This window comes from Pocillopora verrucosa, chromosome 12, assembly GCF_036669915.1.
Source record: "Pocillopora verrucosa isolate sample1 chromosome 12, ASM3666991v2, whole genome shotgun sequence".
NCBI lineage: Eukaryota > Metazoa > Cnidaria > Anthozoa > Scleractinia > Pocilloporidae > Pocillopora > Pocillopora verrucosa.
The window spans coordinates 13,241,566-13,263,392 of record NC_089323.1 but is presented as its reverse complement, the minus strand read 5'-3'; the positions used below and the strand labels follow the sequence as shown (position 1 = coordinate 13,263,392).

Below are 21,827 nucleotides of genomic sequence, written 5' to 3'. Positions count from 1 at the left end.
TTGAACCTAGGCAATAATAGTTTAACTTGTGAATAACTTGAACTTCTTGATACATAACTTGGGCGGAGCCATTGAATATCATGTTTGTGACCTTTATGCGCGTGCTATATCTCAGACGATATAGGACATCCAAGGTCGCATATTTCGTAAACTCTAGAAATAAACATTGTTTCTGGAATCCCTCAAAATCACTAAACTTTGATACTTTCAAGAAGTTCAAAAGAACAATTATGAAATTTGGCCAAACATTTCCGGCTGCCGGCCAATTAATCCATTCAAGACCGTACTTGGCTCCGGGTATGTGGCCACGGCGTGGTGTGTAATGATTACTGCAATGTGACTGAAATTTAGATATCATTTCTCGTACGATATTGCTGCGAACTGCAAGCCTTCATTCTTCGTCGGTAACCCAAATAATATTACGCATGTTGTTCTAATTATTCTATTTACGTTCTCATCTCTAGACCAGAGAACAATACATATTATTAGCGACATGCTGTTCCTCAAATATCACACCAGAAATATCTTTAGTATACGCAGTACTTTAAAGGATCAATACTATAGCACTGAGAGTGATAACGGTTTCAGTCAAAATGAGGGCAAATGAAGCGATCGTAATAATGAGAAGTTGTAGTAAACATTCGTAGTAAACTTCACAAAACTAACTCTGACATTCATCATGAACTGAAACAGGAAAATACTGTAGTTATGTTCTGTGTCATAGCTCTGAGGATTGACTGACATTTTCACCATTTAATCTTTAATGCCATTAATAACCTATTACTCTTCACCATACACAATTCTCATGAATTTGCACTTGGGAGCCAATGATGCACTCTGCAACTACTACAAAACTCGACAGTTTAAACAACAAGAAAAATCTTTTTTTTTGTTATTTCTTAGCTCTGAAGACCAGGTAGCTAAAATGTTACTATTTAATAACGGATACCATGTGAATACATGAGAGATATTGTATCTCTGAAATACGGTATCACGAAGTTACTCGGATAGAGATGCGATTGTGTGTTGATCCTTGATCTTCTTTTCATTCTCGTTCCGCCTTAGGGAGCCATTGTAAATGTAGATAACACGACTATTTGAAATAAGTTGTGTTCGTAAGCCACATGACTGGAGTGAAAGATATCCCCGGATGAAAAAGTAAGCTGATCAAATACTTTGACATAAAACAGTTTATCGGTACATGTTGTACATGGATTTATCGATTTATGATGTGATTGCTTAGCCCTCTCCATTGCATGCTTTGCTCCGCAATAACATGAGTATGCCACTGATAGTATATTTAGTCACAAGATATCTTTCAAAACTAATATTAAATGGAGAGGATTGAGGGTTCTTTTGAAACAAAGCACTGGAAGAAAACTCTCTAGTATCAAACAGAAGATCTGCAGCATCTTATGGCATCTGCTCGATGGCAGATAGGGGAAGACATGTTATTGAATTAATTTATTTGTTAATGATTTTAATGGATAGTTTTGATAGACTTTTCAGATTCCGGTATATGAGAGATTAACTTCTTTTCAATATTTTATCACAATTGTTACGATTGACATCCATTCGCGAAAAGGTCATCCCTAAAAAGAATCTCGTCTTTCATTTCCTTGAAGAGTGGTGTCTGTTCAAACAAAACGTCAGTTACCCCCGCTAATGTTTAATTCTCACGAACTCGCACGTACTCAAAAGGAAGGTCGGCCTTAAAAAAAATTTTGTTATCCAGTTAAGTATAACATCCTTCTAAAAAACCACAAATTTCCCTCGCTTCCTTTTAAGAGAGGATTCGCCGAAACGGTAATCAATTTAAGGGGTCACTCTCGACCATCATTCCCGAAAAACTTAATATAATTAGTGTTGTCTCTGACTATAGCTGAAGCACTTGACTCTCTCGACTTGGAGAGGCATTGATGCATGGAACATGTGCGGACGCAGCTCCATCAAGCTTCTTATAACTCAATAGGGAGTCGAGTCCAATCAGTTTTGACAAAACCTCACCATCCATTTTTTGGCAGCATTTCTGAGTGATACTGCATGCAACACCAAAAGAATTACAATGAGAGGTATTCAACAACGAACGGGTATGTGAAATCTAGCTCTTTGATGAAGAACTTGCATCTTAAAGAGACTCGTCCATAACTGAAGCAGTGATTAGATGCAATGCTTACTTTTTAAAATATGAGATTGTTTGCACATCTATGGCATTTATAACTAATTTCTAATCCATGGTATGTGACTCTTAATCTTGCAAACAGGAAGAACTTTCGAAAAGTTCACTCTGTATTATCAAACGTAAGAAACAGAGGTCGAACTGTAAACGTTTTGAATGTCTTTCGATGGTGGCTTTGATTAAAGAATAGTCGGATTGTCTGATATAGTAGAACAGTCGAACTTTCGTGCTCGTGGAGGCCTATTCAGTCCTATAATTTTCGTTTTCTGAGCCTAGCACAATTCTGTTTTCCAGCTCAATCGTACATTCGTTCTATCGAAAATATCCTTTCAGTTTTAAGTCTGTTTCTACCTTTGGAATGGCTATTCAAGGTCTAGTCAATGTCGAGATGGAAAACTATGATCATTTTTTGAAAATGACTTTCCCATATAACAAGTATCATGCGAATATTCATTATCTGATTCGTGGAATTTCGCACGGTCTAAGATTTAAGTCCTTTCCATCTAGCTGGAAAGGACTGCAGTCCTTTGTTCCTTTAAAGTTTACTTGCGTTCATGTTGCTTCTGAAAACATGCTGATGATTACGGTCCTGAAATCGCTGCGTTGCTTTTTGTACGGGAACGCCAAGGCGTAGAGTTTATCTGGTACAGTAATATTTAAGGATTCTCTGACGGAATTTTGCTAAAGAACAAGGCTTCAGGTGCCTTCTCCTTCTTTCATTTAATATTGCTCTCTGCCGCCTTTTCTTGTCTCTCCAAAGAATTAATGCACTTATTCTGTTCCTCAAGTTCATCTGGCTCAATTTTTTGGCGACGGCTTTTCTCAACAAACTTGAATGTTGATCTGGCTTAAAAGATGAAACAGAAACGTTAAACTGCCACGTTGATAAATGCGGTGATATATCTTGATATTTTTTTGTATGTGAAGTGCATGAATGGTGCTTTCCCTGGATCAGGGAAACCGGAGAAATTCCGTTTTTTCATAAATGAACAAAATCTAGTTGTTGCAGATCCCCGATTTAAGGAAATTGGTGAAGGATTTTCAGCCCTTCAGTTAGGCCAAGCAAGTGTTCCGAATCATTAAAGTTCCCCCGCATTGATCGTTCAGTCAAGTAATTTACAATTAATCGCCCAACGGAGTGAAAATTGACTGCTCCGAAAGAAAACTTATCGCCAAAGTAACGTAAAAAGAGAAATTTATCGTCACCGAATCCTGACCTAAAAGACTGAAAATTTCCCGATTTGATTCTTCGAGTTAACTTTATCCGTATCAGTACTTTCGTAGGAATGACTCTGAATTAAATTCATTCCACGTGGAATCGGTTGGAAGCTTGATTCAGAGATTATGTTAAAGAAAAGAAAACGCACAAGGAGCAACGGTAATCTCCCAATCTTTAAAAACGATGAGTACTCAGTAAGACAAACACCCCATTTCTCTCTCACATCCTATGAAAGTTGATTCGGTTTCGAAGAAAAAAGATGCGGCGACTTCATTGCCACACATCTCATATTTAGTGGCAACATAAAGGTGAGTGATATAAAAGGCCGATCCACGTACCTTAGGGTTTTGTTTTCTCCTAAAAATGTATAACCACAACAGATAGAAATGCCGGTAACCTACAAAATTTCGGGATGACAGGCAGAGCTTTCCACGAGATTTCTACGCTCTCCCAGAACTTTTATTTGCAATTAAAAGTTCATTTATGAAATCCGTTCGATCCGTTCCTCCGTTCACTACCACGCAGCAAAACTATTTGTGACGGTGCTGACCGCTTCTGGATAGGATTGAAGTTTTAAAAGTTGAAGCAGATAGTCGTCTCGGTAAGTTGGTAACTCGTAATTCGTATACTCAGAGCTTGAAGTTGACTCCAGGTTCTTATAAACGAAAGCTGTCTTCGATCACTTCCTTTGCTCGGTTCTACAAAACAAAACACGTGATCAGTTATAATGTGAGGACGTTTTCGCTGGAACACAAAGACAATACGGTGTTTCTTTTGGAAGTATTATTCCTTGTGGCTTTGAACGTTTCTAGGATTTGAAATAACTGTATTTTGTGAATATTTGGAGATCGGAAGCAGAATTGACTTCTGGTCGTTTGCATTTGAAAAAATTTGAGTACAACAAATTTAATGAGCTCACAAAGTAATACCGAGGAGCGAAGAATTTAATAAAATTGTTATTCCATTTGCGCTTGATGAATGTGAGATGGTAAATAGGCACTTTGTGTTAGATGAATAATTCTTAATTATTATACTCTCGCAGTTTCCCTTGCTCTACACACGATTGTCATTGACTGATAATAAACACATGACCCTGCATAAATTTAAATCCCGATCGGAATACATTTATGAAGTATGATCAATGTTTAAGTTTTGCACTTGATCAGAGCATGGCTGCGGTGGCTGGTGTGATTGTGGCGCGATGTTTTTAAGCGTTCTTATCGGGAACTTCCTGTCTATTTTAAAAAATAATGACTCGTAACTTGCTCACGGATTATTCTTGAAAATGTTATAGAGAAGCCTGTGGCTGAAAAAAGTAGCTTTTGTTTATTTCATCAAAAGACGAAATAGAAAACTGGTGGAGCAGAAGGCCTCCAAAAATATGGTTCTTTAAAGGAACATCTTCAGTTTTACTAAGAAAACAAGTTATAGTGTTATAAACGCACAACTTTTGGTCTTTTTACTTTGTACAATTTCCGAATCAAAAGCTCTCGTTGTTCAACTCATTCTGTAAAGTGCGTAGTACTGATCATAAAATATTTAAGCTGGAATGACTTCACACCGCTAAATGACTTCTTCTTTTCAGGTTCAGCTCTGCTGCTTTTGGCACTTTTTGTGAATTCTCAGTTTATACCATCAACAAGTGCAGCCCCAATTGATTGCCAGAAGAACACTGCTTTCTGCCTAGAAGAAATCATGGAGGAACTGACCCAACTTCAATTTGAGGTTAAAATTCTCACAGAGAACAGAACATTGGTGAGATGTACGTGTACTTTTTTTTAATTGTACTGGTTATTCCATTTTATCTTTATCATTATACAGTGTAACACGAAAAAGGTAGTCTTATGCATGGCGATTTCCATTTATTTTCAGGTGTCTGTGACAGCAGCAGAATGTTTTACACAAATTAAGGTATAATACTTCTTTGTAAATGATTGAAAACCTCATTTTTACCTTCTCTGTTGCATCCCTCTTCACTAAGGGCAGCTTCCATTCCATCCATTACCTCATTGACCACCTTATCTTTGCTAGCAGCAGCATATTTTAGGATATGCTGCTGCCACATAAGGTATTTTTCCCGAAATTTGGTTGGGATGTTATCATCATTGAATATTCTACACAGCTCAGCTTTTAACTGCATTGAAAGGTAAGGCAGAAAACATAACATGTAAGTCGTCTTACTTGTCAGATGAATCTACTCTAGAGGTATTCATAACCACATGTGTACTGAGAATCCAGAGAGAGAAATGCTGTTCTTAAGGACTGTTCATGCCCTTAATAGGAACACAAATATATTGGTAAGGAACTTGCCTTTCATACACACAAAATCCCTCTTCCCCCCTTAAGTAAAAAAATTAGTACAATTGGGAAGCATATCATTTAAAAGTATTGGACTGCAATCTCTGACAGGTACCCTAGTATCAGCCAAAAGTTGGCCAAAAAACAAACAAACAAACCTGTAACTGGTTTACATTTATGACAGATACAAGCAATTTACAGCAAATACTTACATGGATGAAATATTTCAGAGATGGGTACTCCATCAAGACAGCCTTCACCAATTTAGGGGCAGTTATGATTTCATGGCGGCGGAGGGGGAACGTTTTGTCCATGAAATCCTTATGAGCTCTGTGCTTTCGGGGGTTTCTCCTGACTTCATTGCGATTTTCCTCAGCAAAGGCTTTTAAAGTTGCCAGAGTCTCACCTGCAGGTAAGTCTGGCTGCTGTGCCCAAATACTGAAATCTTTTTTTTGCCTTTTGGCCTTAGAGGGACCAGCTTCAGCAGGATTGGCTGGATGTTTGGGTTTTTGGATTTTTTTCATCCTGTTGAAAATCTTGACCTCCAACTAGCCATGGAAAAGGGTCAGGACATTGCATAAATTAATGCCAAATTTTTTGCACATTTGTTAGTAAACTTTACTCAACTAATGATATTACTTTCAATGTGTGGAGTTCACATCATCTCAAGTTTTTCAGTTGGCACTGTATTCTGCCCCTTTCCCACTCTGTGCCTCCTATGGTAGATATGTGTTATAATTATTGGTAACAGCCAATCACACTTAAGAACTTAAAAGATCAGAGTGATTACTCTGCATCTTCTAAGTTTAAGCCAAGAAATTCAGCACAAAAATTTCTATTTTTACCATAAGCAGAAGAAGCAAACTGATAGATTTTTAAACTTTACTAACCCATTCAGTGTCTGAGTCAACTAGTTTCTTGCCAGCCATACATGGATACTCTTCAACAATTTTTTTAGCTATCCATTGCCTCTCAGAGAGCTTTGGGTGGCTGGTGAAGTGGTTGATGCTTGTGCAAACATCCCGGACCAATTCACTTTTCTGGTTTGCACTGAGGTATCCCTCCTGGATACCTAACTCTACTGAGGCAGAGAACTGTAAAAAAAGTAAACAAATGAACAAATTTATTTGTCATTGGAGAACAGTAATTTTTGTGACTAAAAAGTTTCCATAAATGTAAACAAACTGTGCATAAAAGAGAAAAAACATAATCATACCTCGATGATATCAATAATGTACTTTCACCAAACTATGTACTTATAGAGAAAGGAAATCATACTCCTAGGCACTTCAGTTTTCATGAATTAACAAGGATTGCTCAAAAAAACTAAATTAAAAAAAACGGAAAAGTTTCTTACTCTCGATGGAAGCTGGAACTTTGATAGCCATCCAGGAGGAAGCTATAGGTAGAAATATTTTTTGAATAAATTAGACTGTCTGATAACATGTTATTAATTAAGTAATTTTTAATTTACCAAATTCACACATTAGGTTTACTTTGTTTTATGCATAGTGGACGTAAATACATATCTAGTATATTTCAATAAAAATTAGCAGATCTCACCGTTTTTGACGGCTGTTTTCCCCGACATTTCTCTTCTTTGACGGACCAACTGGCACCTTGTGTTTTTTCCTTTGGGGTAAAATAGCAAGAAAGGAATTGATAATGTACTCTTCACTATCCAGCTATCTTCACCATCTTACCCCATAAGAACTTACTTTAGCAATGCCCAGTTCTATCGCTTTGTCCATGATACAAAAATCCTTGGGCGATTTTCCCTTTTCATTGGGTGTCGATGTTAGTTCTAAATTTTCATCATCGTTGGTGTTTTGTGAATCGTCAGTCGACGTGTAAAACGAATTGCTCGTAGAACTTGATTCTGCACACTGAAAGAGAAAGAGCAACAAATTCAGCTTAAGTGGAGACAAACTAAGATATGGACATAAAAATAACAATTAATTTTTTTAAGGACAAGTTTAAGAATTCGGAGTGAGGAATCCTAAAATCAGAGAGTCTTGAAAGAAGTCAAGTTCATCTTGTGCAAATGCAGTATCCGTTTTGAATTGTAACCGTCTCTATCTCTCGGCGCCAAAATGAGAACACATGACTTTAGTTGTGAAACCGCTGAGAGTCAGGGGAATCACGCATGCGTCAAATTCTTTGGCGGGAAAATTAATTATCTTACCGACGAAGAACTCGCACCATCTCTAGGTTCAGCGTTCATCAAGATCAATTTCTTGAATTTTAGTCGCTCTTTTACTAAGGGAAAGTAGTGCCTCAGTTCTTCTACATACTGGACAATGCCGAGGAGATCTTCACCGTCCAAACCGTCCTTTTCTGCAAGATAAGATACGAACAAAGATCAGTGAAGGAGTCAAGTTTGTGTACATAAAATTGCAATAAAATGTGTTGTTAAGCAAATTTCTTTCGCTTACCTATCCTCTCTAAAGTCTCTGGAGAAAATCCATGCGACTGGAGCCAAGAAACAACCTCCTCACCACTGTAGTTCATTATTGAGTCCGACGCACGAGGTCTAGCTAGGTTCGTTCGACTAATGAGATACGAAGAAGGAGCTGCAGAGACGCACCAGCAAAAGAAGGACGAATTTTGGAGGGAAATCGCTTTTATAACAAAGTTTTAATCATTAAAAAGTTCACAGTTTTAAGTTGAGTAAACCAATCGTTAGCTGCGGTTTAGTTCGAGTTAAAGATCTACCAGTTTACCCCTTAACATTCCCGAATCCCTACGTCCTTGTGGCGTTTAAGTTGTGATGGGTATTCCGTGTAACATGTGCAATGCTGTCCTTGACAATTTTGGACTAGTTATCAGCCATTTCAGGCGGGTACATAGAGAAGATCCTAATTTCTTTGTTACATGTGGCATTAATGGATGTGGAAGAACTTACAAGAAATTTTATGGGTACAGAAGTCACGTACACAAAGTGCACAGAGGATTTCTACGAGTTGCACGTGACGTTAAACAACCTCAGGATTTAGTGCAAGATATTGAGCCTGAAGAGCAAGCTGGTGATTTGCTTATTGATGAAGCACTTTTTGAAGAAGACAAAGACGATGTCCAAAATGAACAGTTAAGAAACACGATTGCAGCATATCTTTTGCGAATCAAGGAAACACACAATCTCTCACAAAAAGCTTTGGATGACATTGTACAGAGTACCAGTTCTCTTGTCTCTACTGCTGTTAAGTCAGTATGTATAAATATTGCCGATAAGCTTTTAAATATGGAGGAAGAGGAAAATCATGTGATACAAAACATAACCTGGCAAACTTTATTTGAGGAAAATTCTGAGAAGGCAAGCCCATTTCAAAACCTTGAAACAGAAAATAGACAAAAACGAGCATTTAAAGAAATCTTTGGTCTTGTTGTAAGTATAAGAAATTAAGTATATTGTACAATTTAGGATTTCCTTGTTAATAGTAAGGGAGTAAATCACTATTTTAATGAAAAGAAAAGCACCTTAACATACAGCTGTTAAAGACACCAAATTCTGCTTACAATGTTCAAACATGCCTAAACAATTTATAGTTGTAATACCAGAGACAGAAATGTGCAGTCTTTTCTCTTGTTTTATACCAGCTAGGGCTATGCTTGAACCAGCTAGCTAGGCTAACTTAGATGTTTCTGTACCAGTATGATATTTTGTTGGAATGTAATAAATCAACATGCATTATGTAATGTCCCCTGAACAGGAACCTGTGAAACGTGTGCTTGGAAACTTCCATGGTCATCGACAGAAAGGTCCAAAAAGAAGAAGGGTTCAACTAAATGATGAAGTCATTGAGATCCCTCTTCTTGAAAGTTTAGAGCAGTGGTTGAACAACCCCTCAATTTTGAAACAGGTAAACAGAAATTATGGTGAAGTCAATCTACACTTTGCCATACTTGTTTTATCATAGGGGAACTTAGTTTTATGTGGACCAGTTCTTTAACTTGTGGGAATTTGCCTAGCTGGTAATTTTCCATTACTTTGCCCAGTGGTATTCTTAAATTTTGATAAAGGTGGAATGTTAAATGTGGTGATTTATTTGTAAATTCTTACTAATTGTTTCTGAACAGGTGGAAAACTCACATCAACGACATGATGAGATGATTGCTGATTATTGTGATGGTCAGGTTTACCGCCAGCACCCTCTTTTCTCTAGGGACCCACATGCTTTACAGATTATATTGTATTATGATGATGTTGAAGTTGTGAATCCACTGGGCAGCAAAACCTCAAAGCATAAAGTTGGTAATGAGATATTTTTATTTCACTATACTGTCACAAGTCATGAGACAGTCATGCATGTACCTCAGAGAGTAAGGAAAGGCATTTAGGTGTAGTTGTTTCACAATTAAGATTCAACCAGTTCAGATACTTATTTGAAGTCATAATCAATTAACCTTTGTAAGCATGCTAAATGTTGCATACTATTTTAGGCGTTTTTTTACTATACTCTTGGGAATATTGACCCTAAGCACCGATCCCAGCTAAAGGCAATGCAGCTTCTGGAAATTGCAAAGAGAACTGTGATCAAGAAGTATGGATGCAATGAAATTCTTCAAACATTCATGACAGAGCTCAATCAGTTAGAGCAGGTGAGAGTTAAATAATGACCACAGTGTGCAGTACATTCAATATCTGTTGTAGAGTAGACTGAAAGTATAGAAATGCAACAGACTTTAAAAATGTTGTACTAGTCTTATTTGTATTGTATATATTGGACAGTTCAGGGCTTGACTATCAACATCTTTTTTATTTGATCTATATTTATTTCCTAAGGATGGAGGATACCAGTTTACCATAAATGGGGAAAGAAAGTCTTTGAGAGGAACCATCAGCTTCGTTTCCGGTGATAATTTGGCATCCCAGGAGATTGGAGGCTTTAAAATTGGAAGCTGTTCTGCACTGAAGTGCAGAGTTTGCATGGGAGATGCAAATGATGTGGCTTCAAAGGTAATATAATGAAATAAAAGATGAACTATTTTTCCACTGACAATATAATAAGTTTTGTCAATCTACATGCAGCTGTCTAAATCTCTTCCCATTCACTTTGCACTCTGCTGCCTACTCATAAGTTTTTTTCTAGGCTTTTGCTCATTGTGATAACTTTTGGCTTAACTTTCCCAGCAGCCATGTGAGAACCATTCTATGTAGAACCAAAGATACTCCCCTCTATTAATTATAAACCACCTGATCCTGTGACTTACCATGAAAAAACTGTGTTGTAAATCGTGTCTTATAGAGTTTGTAATTGAAGAGTGGTGTTGAAATCCAATAACTTTCTCATTATTCCCCACAGTTTGTGGAAGACGATTTCCAATTACGCACCAAAGCAATGTATGATCAGCAGTGCACAGCCATTGAAAATTCAGTCATTGACATTTCTTCACAGTTTGGAATAAATCTGAGATCAGCCCTGAACCAGTCACGATACTTCCATGTCATAGAAGGTCTTCCGGGTGATGCAATGCATGATGTCCTTGAGGGGCTTCTTCAATATGAAGTCAAAGAACTCCTCAAATATGCTATATATGAGCAGCAGTTTTTCACTTTGGAAAATTTAAATTGTTGGATTAAAAATTTTGATTATGATTATCCAGATGTTTCCAACAAACCATGTGTTATATCAAGTGCCACCCTAAATTCCAACACTAATTCTCTCAAACAAAAAGGTAAAACTGCATTATTAGTAGCTTCATTCGTACAACATGCTTTATCCAGAGATACAGTCTTAGCTTTGAAATCATTGCTTGTAACTCTGACACAAGATACATTCGTCATCATTGCATTGTCACCCTAGTGTACACTGTTAGTATTAATTTTGTAAACAAAAGGCTGTCTTTTTGTCCATTGTTATTTTTATGGTAATATTTGAACTGCAAGTTACAGTAATTCAAAATTTTCCAAACATTTGCCATGTGTTTAACATCATGATCCTACCATTCTGGTATATTTTTTAAAAGTAGTGGAATATTTTGGTAAATGATCAATGGCACTGATACATATATATATTTTATTTATTTCACTCATGAAATTGATAAAACTGTGTTTTGGTAGCTCTGCTGATCATAATGTGATTTTAGCTTCACAGATGTGGTGCCTTGGCCGTTTCCTTCCATTGATGATGGGCAGCCATATCCCTCGTGATGATGAGAAGTGGGGTCTCTTCTTAAATCTTTTGGAAATAGTGGACATTGTTTTTGCTGATGCAGTCACACTTGATAAAGCAGCTTACTTAAGGGATTTAATCACAGATCACCATACTAGCTTTACCCAGTTGTACCCAAATTCCTCTGTGATTCCAAAGATGCACTATATTCTTCATTACCCCAGGACAATGGTAAGGTAAGTTGGAAATTAAAAATATTTTAACTTTTCTTTTGATGGGTGATAATTTTGTGACATAAATCTTTGTGTTATTGTTTGTGTTTTCCAGTAGTTATCTATAGTACATGTAAGGTTGATCATTGAAAAAGGAAAAAATGTAAATAGGTAGCATTTTGATATTTAAGGCTTGGTCCAATGGTACGGTCCTGGACAATGAGATTTGAGGCAAAGCATGAAAGACTCAAACGGCTGGCCACATCCCTTGGCAATTTCACCAATATTCCTTGGACGCTGGCTCTTCGTCATCAGTTGGGGCAGTGCTATGAAATATCAGGCAGTAAGCATGGTCATCCATCAATTGAAAAGTCTTTGGAAGTAGGCCCAGGTATTTAATTACAACCATTTTATTTTCCGCTGGTCTGAAAGTATGCTGACATTCATATGTGCATGTGAATTTGCCTGTGACAATATAGACATATACTATGTGTATTTATCTAATGGGGGTCCTTAGGACCAACAATTCTGCTTTTATTTATTTAGTGTAGAGACCATTCATTGGAAAAAAACCGCCACAATTATTTTTTGTCAACTTGTAGCCAATAACCTTTAAGCCTGCTGTCTAATTAGATATGTTATGCCTTTTGAAAAAAACAAAGACACTTATTGTAATATTATGAGGTTATTATTGCCATTTCCAGGGACTCAGAAAGAAGCTAACAGGGCAGCATACTTCAACATGCTTCTTGAGAAGCTTGACACCCTGGAAGGTGAAGACCTAATTCATGAGTAAGTAATTTCATTTAATGCAAACACCATTCAAGTGCAGATTTTAAACTAGGTGACGCTGAATTAACAACTTTACATAGAACAAGTAATGTTAATAAAAAATAATTCTGTATTAAGAATACAAATATTTACATGTGCTCAGGGTATTCAATGGTAATTTTTTGACAATTGCACTTTTGTTGTAGTTTTTTGTTCTTGGACAACCCATATTTTCATCTTTTTTGACGGTTGTATTTTTTAGGGCAAAATGGTGCATGGTCTTTGGTACCAAATATAAAAAGGTGCAGCTGTCCACACAGGAGGAGATGGGCTCTTACCACAGTTCTCACTGATAGACAAAATTGTGACAGTTCCTGGGAAAGATGCTTCACAGGTCTTTTTTGTTTTGAAAGAAATTGTTACCCATAATTATGAAGTCCACTTGCATGCATATCATGTGAAGGTTTTAAATGATGGAGCAGTCACTGTCAGGAGCCAAGAAGAACTCACAACATTTAGGCCTTTGCATATTTGTAGAAGTATTGGGGACAATCAATCCATTTTTATATGCCCTAAAAGTGATGTGGATGTTTACAATGAGCAGATATAGAAAAGGTGTCTGCAAATGATCTTGGAAAGGTGTACTGAGTATATGTCAGCAATCAAATATGATTTTTTGGATTATGTCTGTAACAGGCTGTCATTTTTTGAAAAGTGCATTGAATATAGATGGGCAAAAACAGCTGTTTGCTTTTAAAGGTATTGTATATAAAACTGCTTGTGAAATGACGTGTAAATAGCATTGAAGCTTTTGTAAAATAAGCTGTAACCTAGTGATAATCATGGATTAATAAAGAGCATTTGATGTAGCTTAGGAATGGGTATTTTAGTCTTTGTGTTTTCAAAATCCATTGTATAATCAAACCTATGAACACAGAATAGTAGCTTGGCTCACTGTTCTGATTTTCAGTGACTTAGTTTGTTCAATCATATGGTTATCTTTAGAAATTTTGAATAACATCCAAACCAAAGTGATTCTAGATGCCCTCATGAGATCAAGGCCAGATGGCATCAAAGAGCTGAAATGATCCACACCTGTGGGATTTTCTTAAACCGACATGGCTGAAAAAATGACAAAAATAATAAGCATCTTCCTATGTCAAAAGCAAAAGTAGAGCAAAAACTAACGACCTTACTCACTGTGTTTACTATTATTGTACTTTTTTGGGGCCAAATTGGTCAATCCTACTTGGCTCTTGGAGGGGCCAAATTGAGGAAAAGTTCCAAAGTAGAATTCATAGGGGCCAATTCAGATTTTGGAGGGGCCAATTCAGATTTTGGAGGGGTTGAAATGGTACCTGTCCCGCCCGTTTTGGCTCAAATAGTCCAAAACGAATCTTGATGGGCCAAATTGGCCCTCAAGAAATTGTGGCCAATTTGGCTTTTGATCAATTTGGCTCTTTTCATTTTACAGTGTAGCTGAACATTGACAACAGAATAATTTAAATATTCTAAACTTTTTTCGAATCTTTGGTCATTTATCGAGTTTTTTCAAAATAATTTTTTTATTCTTATCTTATGATTTGATGCACTTTCAAAAGATAAAAAATATCTGAAGAATCCAAGTCCGTAGTCTTCTCTCCAAGACAGATACTTCTTCGGATGATATAAGCACATTCATACCAAACCCCCTCTTTGAGAGCATGCCCAACGTTTGAAACGTCAAGCATCTTTATTTCATCTACAACAGCTAGGAACTGTGCTGAGCTGTACAAATCCGGACGAAGGATCAGTGGTGTTTACACTATCGACCCAGATGGTTCAGGCGCCTTTAATGTATATTGTGACCAAACTACAGCCAACGGGGGATGGACGGTGATCCAGAAGAGAATGGATGGCTCCGTTGATTTTAACCGCACCTGGAACGAATACAAACATGGCTTCGGTAACTTGGTCGGTGAGTTTTGGCTCGGACTGGACAAGATAAACCGCCTGACTCGAAACAAGACAAAGAACAAGCTTCGGGTAAATCTGGGGGTAACTACTGGCAAAACTGTTCACCCTGAGTATGACTGGTTTGGGATTGGGAACGAGACAGCTAAGTACCGGCTATACATTGGCAATATTACAAGTAAGTTAACGGTTTCCTTTTTTTCAGCATTCATCATTCGATTTATATATATTAATTCCCTCTCATTTAAATCTCAATACTTTACTCTACTTGGTCGAGTAATGGTATTATAGGCTGGCAAAGTAGTCCTGAGGTAAACCTGATTGGTTCTTACTCGGTCTGGAGTTAGGTATCTGTGCCACGTAAGGAACTTAGGTCTTACTTACCTTAATATTTTCCTTTTTTGCGGTTAACAACAAGTTATTCGCTGAAAAAGGCGTTATACGGATCCCAGAATTATGCGAATTTCTTTTGTTCTGTTTTGAAACAGATGCCACTGTTTCCTCTGATTCTCTCGGTCCCCACAGGAATCTCGTTTTTGGTACCTGGGATAGAGAACCTGTTGATTGTGCTCAAAGAAGTGGCAGAGGCTGGTGGTATGGCGACGGTATTAAATGTGCTGTTTTTTCAAATCTCAATGGTATTTATCCGCGTTGTGGAAGTAAAACCTCTGCAGATATTCGCTGGGCAGAGTTAGTTCGAACCAGCGCCGAAGGCAGCGCTCCTTCATCAACTGAAATGAAAATTAGACCAGTAGACTTTTAAAAACTTTCCCAGGGATAAGTACACAGCACATCAGTAGATAGTGATTTTTTTAACGTGCTCTGATAATATCCACCTCTGAACAGCTAAGGCGACGAAATCGTGCGTCAAAGTTTAATTTAGGTTATGAATTAGTATATTGTCAGAAAGAAACTATTTTTTTGGTTTCTTTGTAGTAAAAATTCCAACATTGGCCATGTAATTATCTGTTTATTTTATAGATACTTATGAAATTCCTGCATAAAAGACAAATTTTTAAAATTAATTTTCAATGAATTTTTTCAACATCACTTTCCGAGACTTCAGCAAATCTTCCTGAATGTTCTTTAAGCTCGCAAAAAGTATCGATGTGAAAATTTGGCAGCTCATCGAGAAAGTCACCGGTAAATGTACCGTCTTCGCACCTCGAAGCCATTTTGTGAATGAAATTTCAAAAGAACCGGCCGCGGGAAGCTCTCTTGTGATTGGCTCATCATGTTAGTAACCATGGCGACACCAATATCCTCACACGTGAAAGATAAAAATAGTATCTTCACTGTGTGCGATGAAGATATGAGTTTTTAGTAAAAGAAAAAATCCCGATATTTCATCAGTATCTATAAAATGAAGACGCATTCGTCATGGATTTAATATCTTCGAAGTCAATTTAAATAAATAGGTTACTTTTTACCAAATTGTCATAATTGCTGTCCAGATTCCCACGGTCATGGTATCGCTGTCGTGAGTGTTTCGCTTTTGACAAAAACATTGAAACAGTTTGTCTTTACCGTATTTGACAGTCGTTTATAATAATGTCACGCTGCTGCTTTAAAAAAGAATTGCACAGATAAGAGCTCAGAAGAGAAAATTTTGTCATCTTGAATCGCAAAATTGATCACTTAGAATATAAATTGACATCGCCATTCTGAAAAATAACACTCCTGTAATATAGGTTTTTCGTGCGACGAAATTTAATGATAACGAGAAGATGGAATGATGAAGACAAGTGAGCAAAGAGAGTCTCATACTTTCCCTTTCCCTGTGAGAATATTAGCTTTAAATCGAACTTGCGTCAGTTCCTTCATTACTTCTTTCAATCAGACTGAAGTGTTTTTTTTGGCAATCTCTTGGGGCTACACGCGTTGATGGTGTGATTTGAAAAATCGCAGAAAGTGCCAGAAACAGCAGAGCAGAACTTAAGTAAAGAGGTCATTATGCGGTATGAAGTCATTCCAGCTATTCTATGTTATTTTTATCCTATAAACATAACATAGAAAATGCATTTTTATCCTATAAACGATTAAAAATAGTTCTAAGCAGAGCAGAACTTATGAAGAGGTCATTATGCGGTAGGAAGTCATTCCAGCTATACTATGTCACGACGCCAAGTTAAGTAATGAAACAATTAATAGGCTGCAAAATGAAAACAAACAAACAAACAAGCAAACAAAAAAAAACAGAAACAAAAACTACAAGAGAAATAAAAACTATTTTATAATGATGATTATATTCATAATAAAAATAGTATTAATAATAACAAAATAAAAACACAGCAACTTCGTAGATCTCCACTCGAGTATTTACTGGAACTAAGGGAAGTTTAGTCTGATCCGAAAATTCAATTAACCAATAAATTTCATTTGTTACCGATTATACGGTTGCTAATATTCTCGGAAAGAGAACTTCTGAGATGATGCCGCGTGACGTGGCTTGAAATTTAACCTTTGCTCCTCTTATACCTTGTACGATACCCTTTAGATTTTAACTTGTAACATAGGAAATATATTTTTATTCTATAAACGATTAAAGACATTATAATTATTATTAAAAATAGTTCTAATTCTATCGAGAATGTTCGACATGGGGTCGTAAAGACCCTCCTCGTTTTTGGCTCGCCCATGGTCAGTCTTGTGTGGACTTAGTGAGAACGTGCACGTGAAGTCGTTTGAGCTACCGTTCAGTAATCAAGTTTTGCGAAATTATCTTAATTTCCCCTTAATTCGCCGTTTCCTGTTCAATTGGAAATTCCTAACAATCGCAAGTATCTTAATTTAATAGATTTACATCATATGCTGACATGCATGAAAAAATGATCGTTGCAGGTGAACTGCAGTTAGAGAAATTGAAGGAAAAAAGCTTCGACTTTGGCCTGGCCTTCCAGCTACCAGATGGACCCGCTAAACTTAGACATGAATGGGCCCCTTACTAAGAAGTGAGTCGTTGGAAGCGCTCCCAACATGTGGCTTCGTAGCAAATATTTGGATTAGTCACTTCGAACATTCTCGATGAAATTAGAACTACTTTTAATAATAATTATAATGTCTTTAATCATTTATAGGATTAGTCACTTCGCACTGTCTCTTTTAGGTCAGAGTCATAAAAGAGACAGTTCTCTTTTCTTCAGTTGCACGTATCGCATAGAAAAGATATATTTCTGATATGCTACCTTATTGCAACAACTGGCGTCTTTGAAAAAGTGACATTTTTTTGGCTACAATACAAACGGAAGTCGCGAGAAATACAGCAGGGTATGTTTTTCTTGGAGTCATCAGTTGCAAAGTGGTTGCGTTAAATAAAAAAATTTTCCTGAAATTCCAACAGAAAATCGAATGGAAAGGAAAGTTTTCGGAAACTCGTTTGGAAATTCTCAAGCTCTTGAGATCCTCCATCTTTCTGTAAATTTGGAAATTCAGGAGCTGTTCTGTTCCATTCGGCATTTCCAGTCGTTACTACTCGCCCATAAACACAGCAATGCTGCCTCGACAAAGGTACAAGATGGCGGAGTTACCATTGCTTAATCAGTGTACAGTGCGTTTTTATCGAGAAACGTTTGTGTCTGCCGCTCAGAAAATGTCACGCCACCCATTGATAATTCCAAACCAAAGCTAAATGACTTGACTCCCTCGTGTACATATGTAATTGGGCGAGTGAAATGATTCAAATCATTCGGGCGAACTGAATATAACAATAAACTTGCGTTACCCTTGCTTTTACTATTATCTGACTAAAGTGATCGCGAACTTGTTCATGAGAGCTCACTGAGTGTAAAAGTAGCATATTACTCAAACAGCATTAGTCGATTTTTTTTCCAAATTATGCTCTAAAATATGCTCGTTTTTGGACATCATTCTCCTTTTTCCTAAAGTATATTTTTAAAAAGAGAAACACTAAACATCTCAAAATTATACATATGATGTTGATAAACATGTGTCTTTTTGATCATGAATCAAACACTTGCTCTGTTACATCACAGCTCACTACCACACACCCATTTAGTTACTTGTGAGAGCGGAAACTGTGACCGATCTGTACTTCCGGTTTCTGCAGTCCATTCAACGACGAACGACGCACTGTTGCGATAAACTTATTCATCCAACACATTGCAAAATTGAACAAAAAACTGAACTTAAAAATGATCAATCTTAGAGACCAAACAAGTCATGACTCTATATCTCTGGTAATGTTCCCGTCAAGTAAACTTAAATTTTGCTGATCATGCAAGCTAGTAGTGCTGCTTTTATAAGAAGTTCAAAAATTATGTTATTCTTTCCAAATTATGCCAAAAATTACGCTAGCACAATCTATAGAGGCCTTTCTTTGTGTTAGGGGTACTAACATATTTTTGGCTAGCGGCTCACAGAGCCTGATGCTGACACATGTCTCTGGGCGGGCGTAAGACGTTTAAGAGATGAAAACTAATAATATAATTTTTGCAAAATGCCCCTAGCTCCTCGAACGAATTTTAAAATAGGATATGCGAGGAAATTTGGCCCGTACATTTACAGGAAAACGAGGAAGATACTGGATCGCCGTTTCTTTCTTTTCTTTTCTTTTTTGTTTTTTTTTTCCTTTAACAAATGTTTTTCAAGTTTTTCAATATTACACCTTACAGAATTGTTAAAGAAAGCTAATAGTAACTGATCGTTTGTTATTAACACAGTGCAGTTACGTTTAATCATAGATAATCTTTGATACCCGATTAACTCGACGGAGTGGCGTCTGGTCATTTTCTGTTTACCGACTTCCTTCGCCTTGAAAGAAGAAAGATCAAAATACCTTTAATCGTATCAAAATCTGCATTTAATAACTTCTTTTTGATATCTAGTTTGTGGCGGTTTCTTAAAAACCAGCGCCTGCACATGGTATCGTAGATACACGAATTTCATGCCCGGTTGTTGTGTTCATGCCTCGGCACTAGATGGTGTAGTGATATTGAATGCATGTGAACCAAAGACGATTTTGAATCACATTTTACATTCACCGAGTGCCGATAGCGAACACAAATATCACCTGCACGTAAACTTAGTTCGCTGAGAAAAAAATCCTGAAATTCTGCTTATATAGATTAATCAAGGTCTCATAACAAGGAATATTACGACACAGCTAATCAATTCAATTGCGCGTGCGTGCGTCGTAATCCTATCGTGCACACGTATGACGTCAGCAAACAAATGCTTCGTTGTATGAAGATTTTTAAGATGTCTTTTTTCCGTTCCATCCCGATTTAGATGGACTTTTGAGAGTTCTAAAATAAAAGCAAATTAACGGAAAGATATTCGACTTGGAAAGCGATGGAAAGCAACGCAAATAACCCTCGAGTAAACACTACAACGATTCCCACCAACGCGTTACGAACTAAGGCTGTAAAGCGAAACTGAATTTGCTGACTTAAGTGGGGCTTCGCACTTTCAAACCATTCTTTGGCTAGGTAATATTATTTTTCGATTGTTAATGTCTTTGAAGTGTTGGGCAACAGCAGATTTTGATTCAAATCTTACAACTCTCGGAATTTTCAATACAACATAATGTAATTTTTAGGGCCGTGAAGTCTAGCAGCCATCGATTCAAGCATGTTGATTCTATTGCGCAGTTCCCATATGCAAGGAACTCAGACTTCTTTCACTTCCAATATTTGAAATATTTCTTTATGATTTTTGCCCTGCTTTCTAGTTGTAGTTTTCGGTTAGCACGTCGTTATTTGATGAACCTGACATCTGTGTACTTCTACTTTGAAATCCGATCGCTCTATGATTTTTATCTAAAATTTTCATTTCTGAGTACATTTCACTCAAAATTATCATCTTTTCAGGTTGAGAGTAGGTTGTTGCACTGCTCCTAGATGAATATATCTTGAAGACGATTTATCTGGGATGCATTGTGCGCTGTCTTTCTCTGAAGTTTTAAACTTTGAGAAAGGAACATCAAAACAACTGCGTTGACAATGTTATAGCACAATTAGTTCTTACGTTGGGTATTCATTCATCGAGACATGAAGCACACGACGTGCGAAAGGTTGGAGGGAACTCAAGAAGCTAAAGTTGCTTTCGGTTACGGATTTTAGGAAACCGCCAAAAGCTGGATATCAGTGAAAGTTTATTAAATGCAGATTTTGATAAGATTGCAAAGCTATTTTGATATTTTGATCTTTCTTCTTTCAAGGCGAAGGAAGTCGGTAAATAGAACCACGACCAAATGTCATTCCATCGAATTCATCGGGTATCAAAAGTAGCTCTTGCTATTAGGGACCTTAAGCAAACCACGACGGCGAGGGAGACGAGGATATGGAAAAACAAAAGATCTAATTGGCCGTGCGTTTTAAGACTTTGCACATTTCTTAGCCGTCCTATGCAAAGCAACAACGTGAAATCACAACAATTTGCGTAGTCTGCGAACCGAAACCGGGATGGCAAATTACTTTAATTTCAATTTGGAGCTCAACGCTTCTTTTATACGTTATGCTGAAGTTGAGGTGTGGCGCCACCAATTTATATAATAACGACAAAAAGTTATTCAACGTGTAGAACTATTTTTACACAGTTTCACGAAGTTTCCAACTCAACGAAGATTTTATCTATTAATTATCTTTGCCAAGAATTCAAGTGGCTTATCACCTTAATGTGTGGCGAGAAAACAAACGGCTCTTCCTTTTTTCTTTCACCCAGTCTCTGCTGGAAACATTTTTTTCCCGGATTAACATTTTGGGATCAAAACAAAAAGGTTCAAATACCTTTAGTGCATTTTTTCACGTGTTTGGCCACAATCCAATCGACCTTTGAGAGTATCTTTCTCATAGGACAGAAACTAAAGCTATCTTTGGGTAGGATGTACACCATGAACATTCCGTTGAAATCTGCACCATTCTCTATGTCAATTATGGACTTCAATAAAATACCACATCACCGCCATGTGAATGACTTCAAACTTTAGATAGCGGCTCAAGCAGTTATTTTTACTCTCCGAAACCTGAAGACTGTATTTGATTAAACAAAAGCTATAAATTAACATGTTGAGACCACCGGATATAGTAGACAACGAAATTTTAACTGTCATTGACAGTTAGTGG

The 21,827-nt window shown here is 37.0% G+C and overlaps 2 protein-coding genes across 2 annotated transcripts; both read left to right on the top strand.

The window, feature by feature from the left end:
* The first annotated feature begins 1,989 nt into the window (after positions 1–1,989).
* Positions 1,990–15,508, top strand: LOC136277323 (angiopoietin-related protein 7-like). Its single transcript, XM_066159336.1, has 4 exons — positions 1,990–2,090; positions 4,984–5,160; positions 14,543–14,923; positions 15,234–15,508. The coding sequence occupies exons 1-4, from the start codon at positions 2,066–2,068 to the stop codon at positions 15,506–15,508; spliced, it is 858 nt and encodes a 285-aa protein (XP_066015433.1). The 5' UTR covers positions 1,990–2,065.
* On the top strand, positions 8,467–13,244 carry LOC136277350 (uncharacterized). Its single transcript, XM_066159365.1, has 10 exons — positions 8,467–9,081; positions 9,407–9,556; positions 9,774–10,016; positions 10,137–10,295; positions 10,480–10,653; positions 11,000–11,372; positions 11,784–12,045; positions 12,213–12,412; positions 12,726–12,794; positions 13,055–13,244. The coding sequence occupies exons 1-10, from the start codon at positions 8,467–8,469 to the stop codon at positions 13,219–13,221; spliced, it is 2,412 nt and encodes an 803-aa protein (XP_066015462.1). The 3' UTR covers positions 13,222–13,244.
* Positions 15,509–21,827: the final 6,319 nt, after the last annotated feature.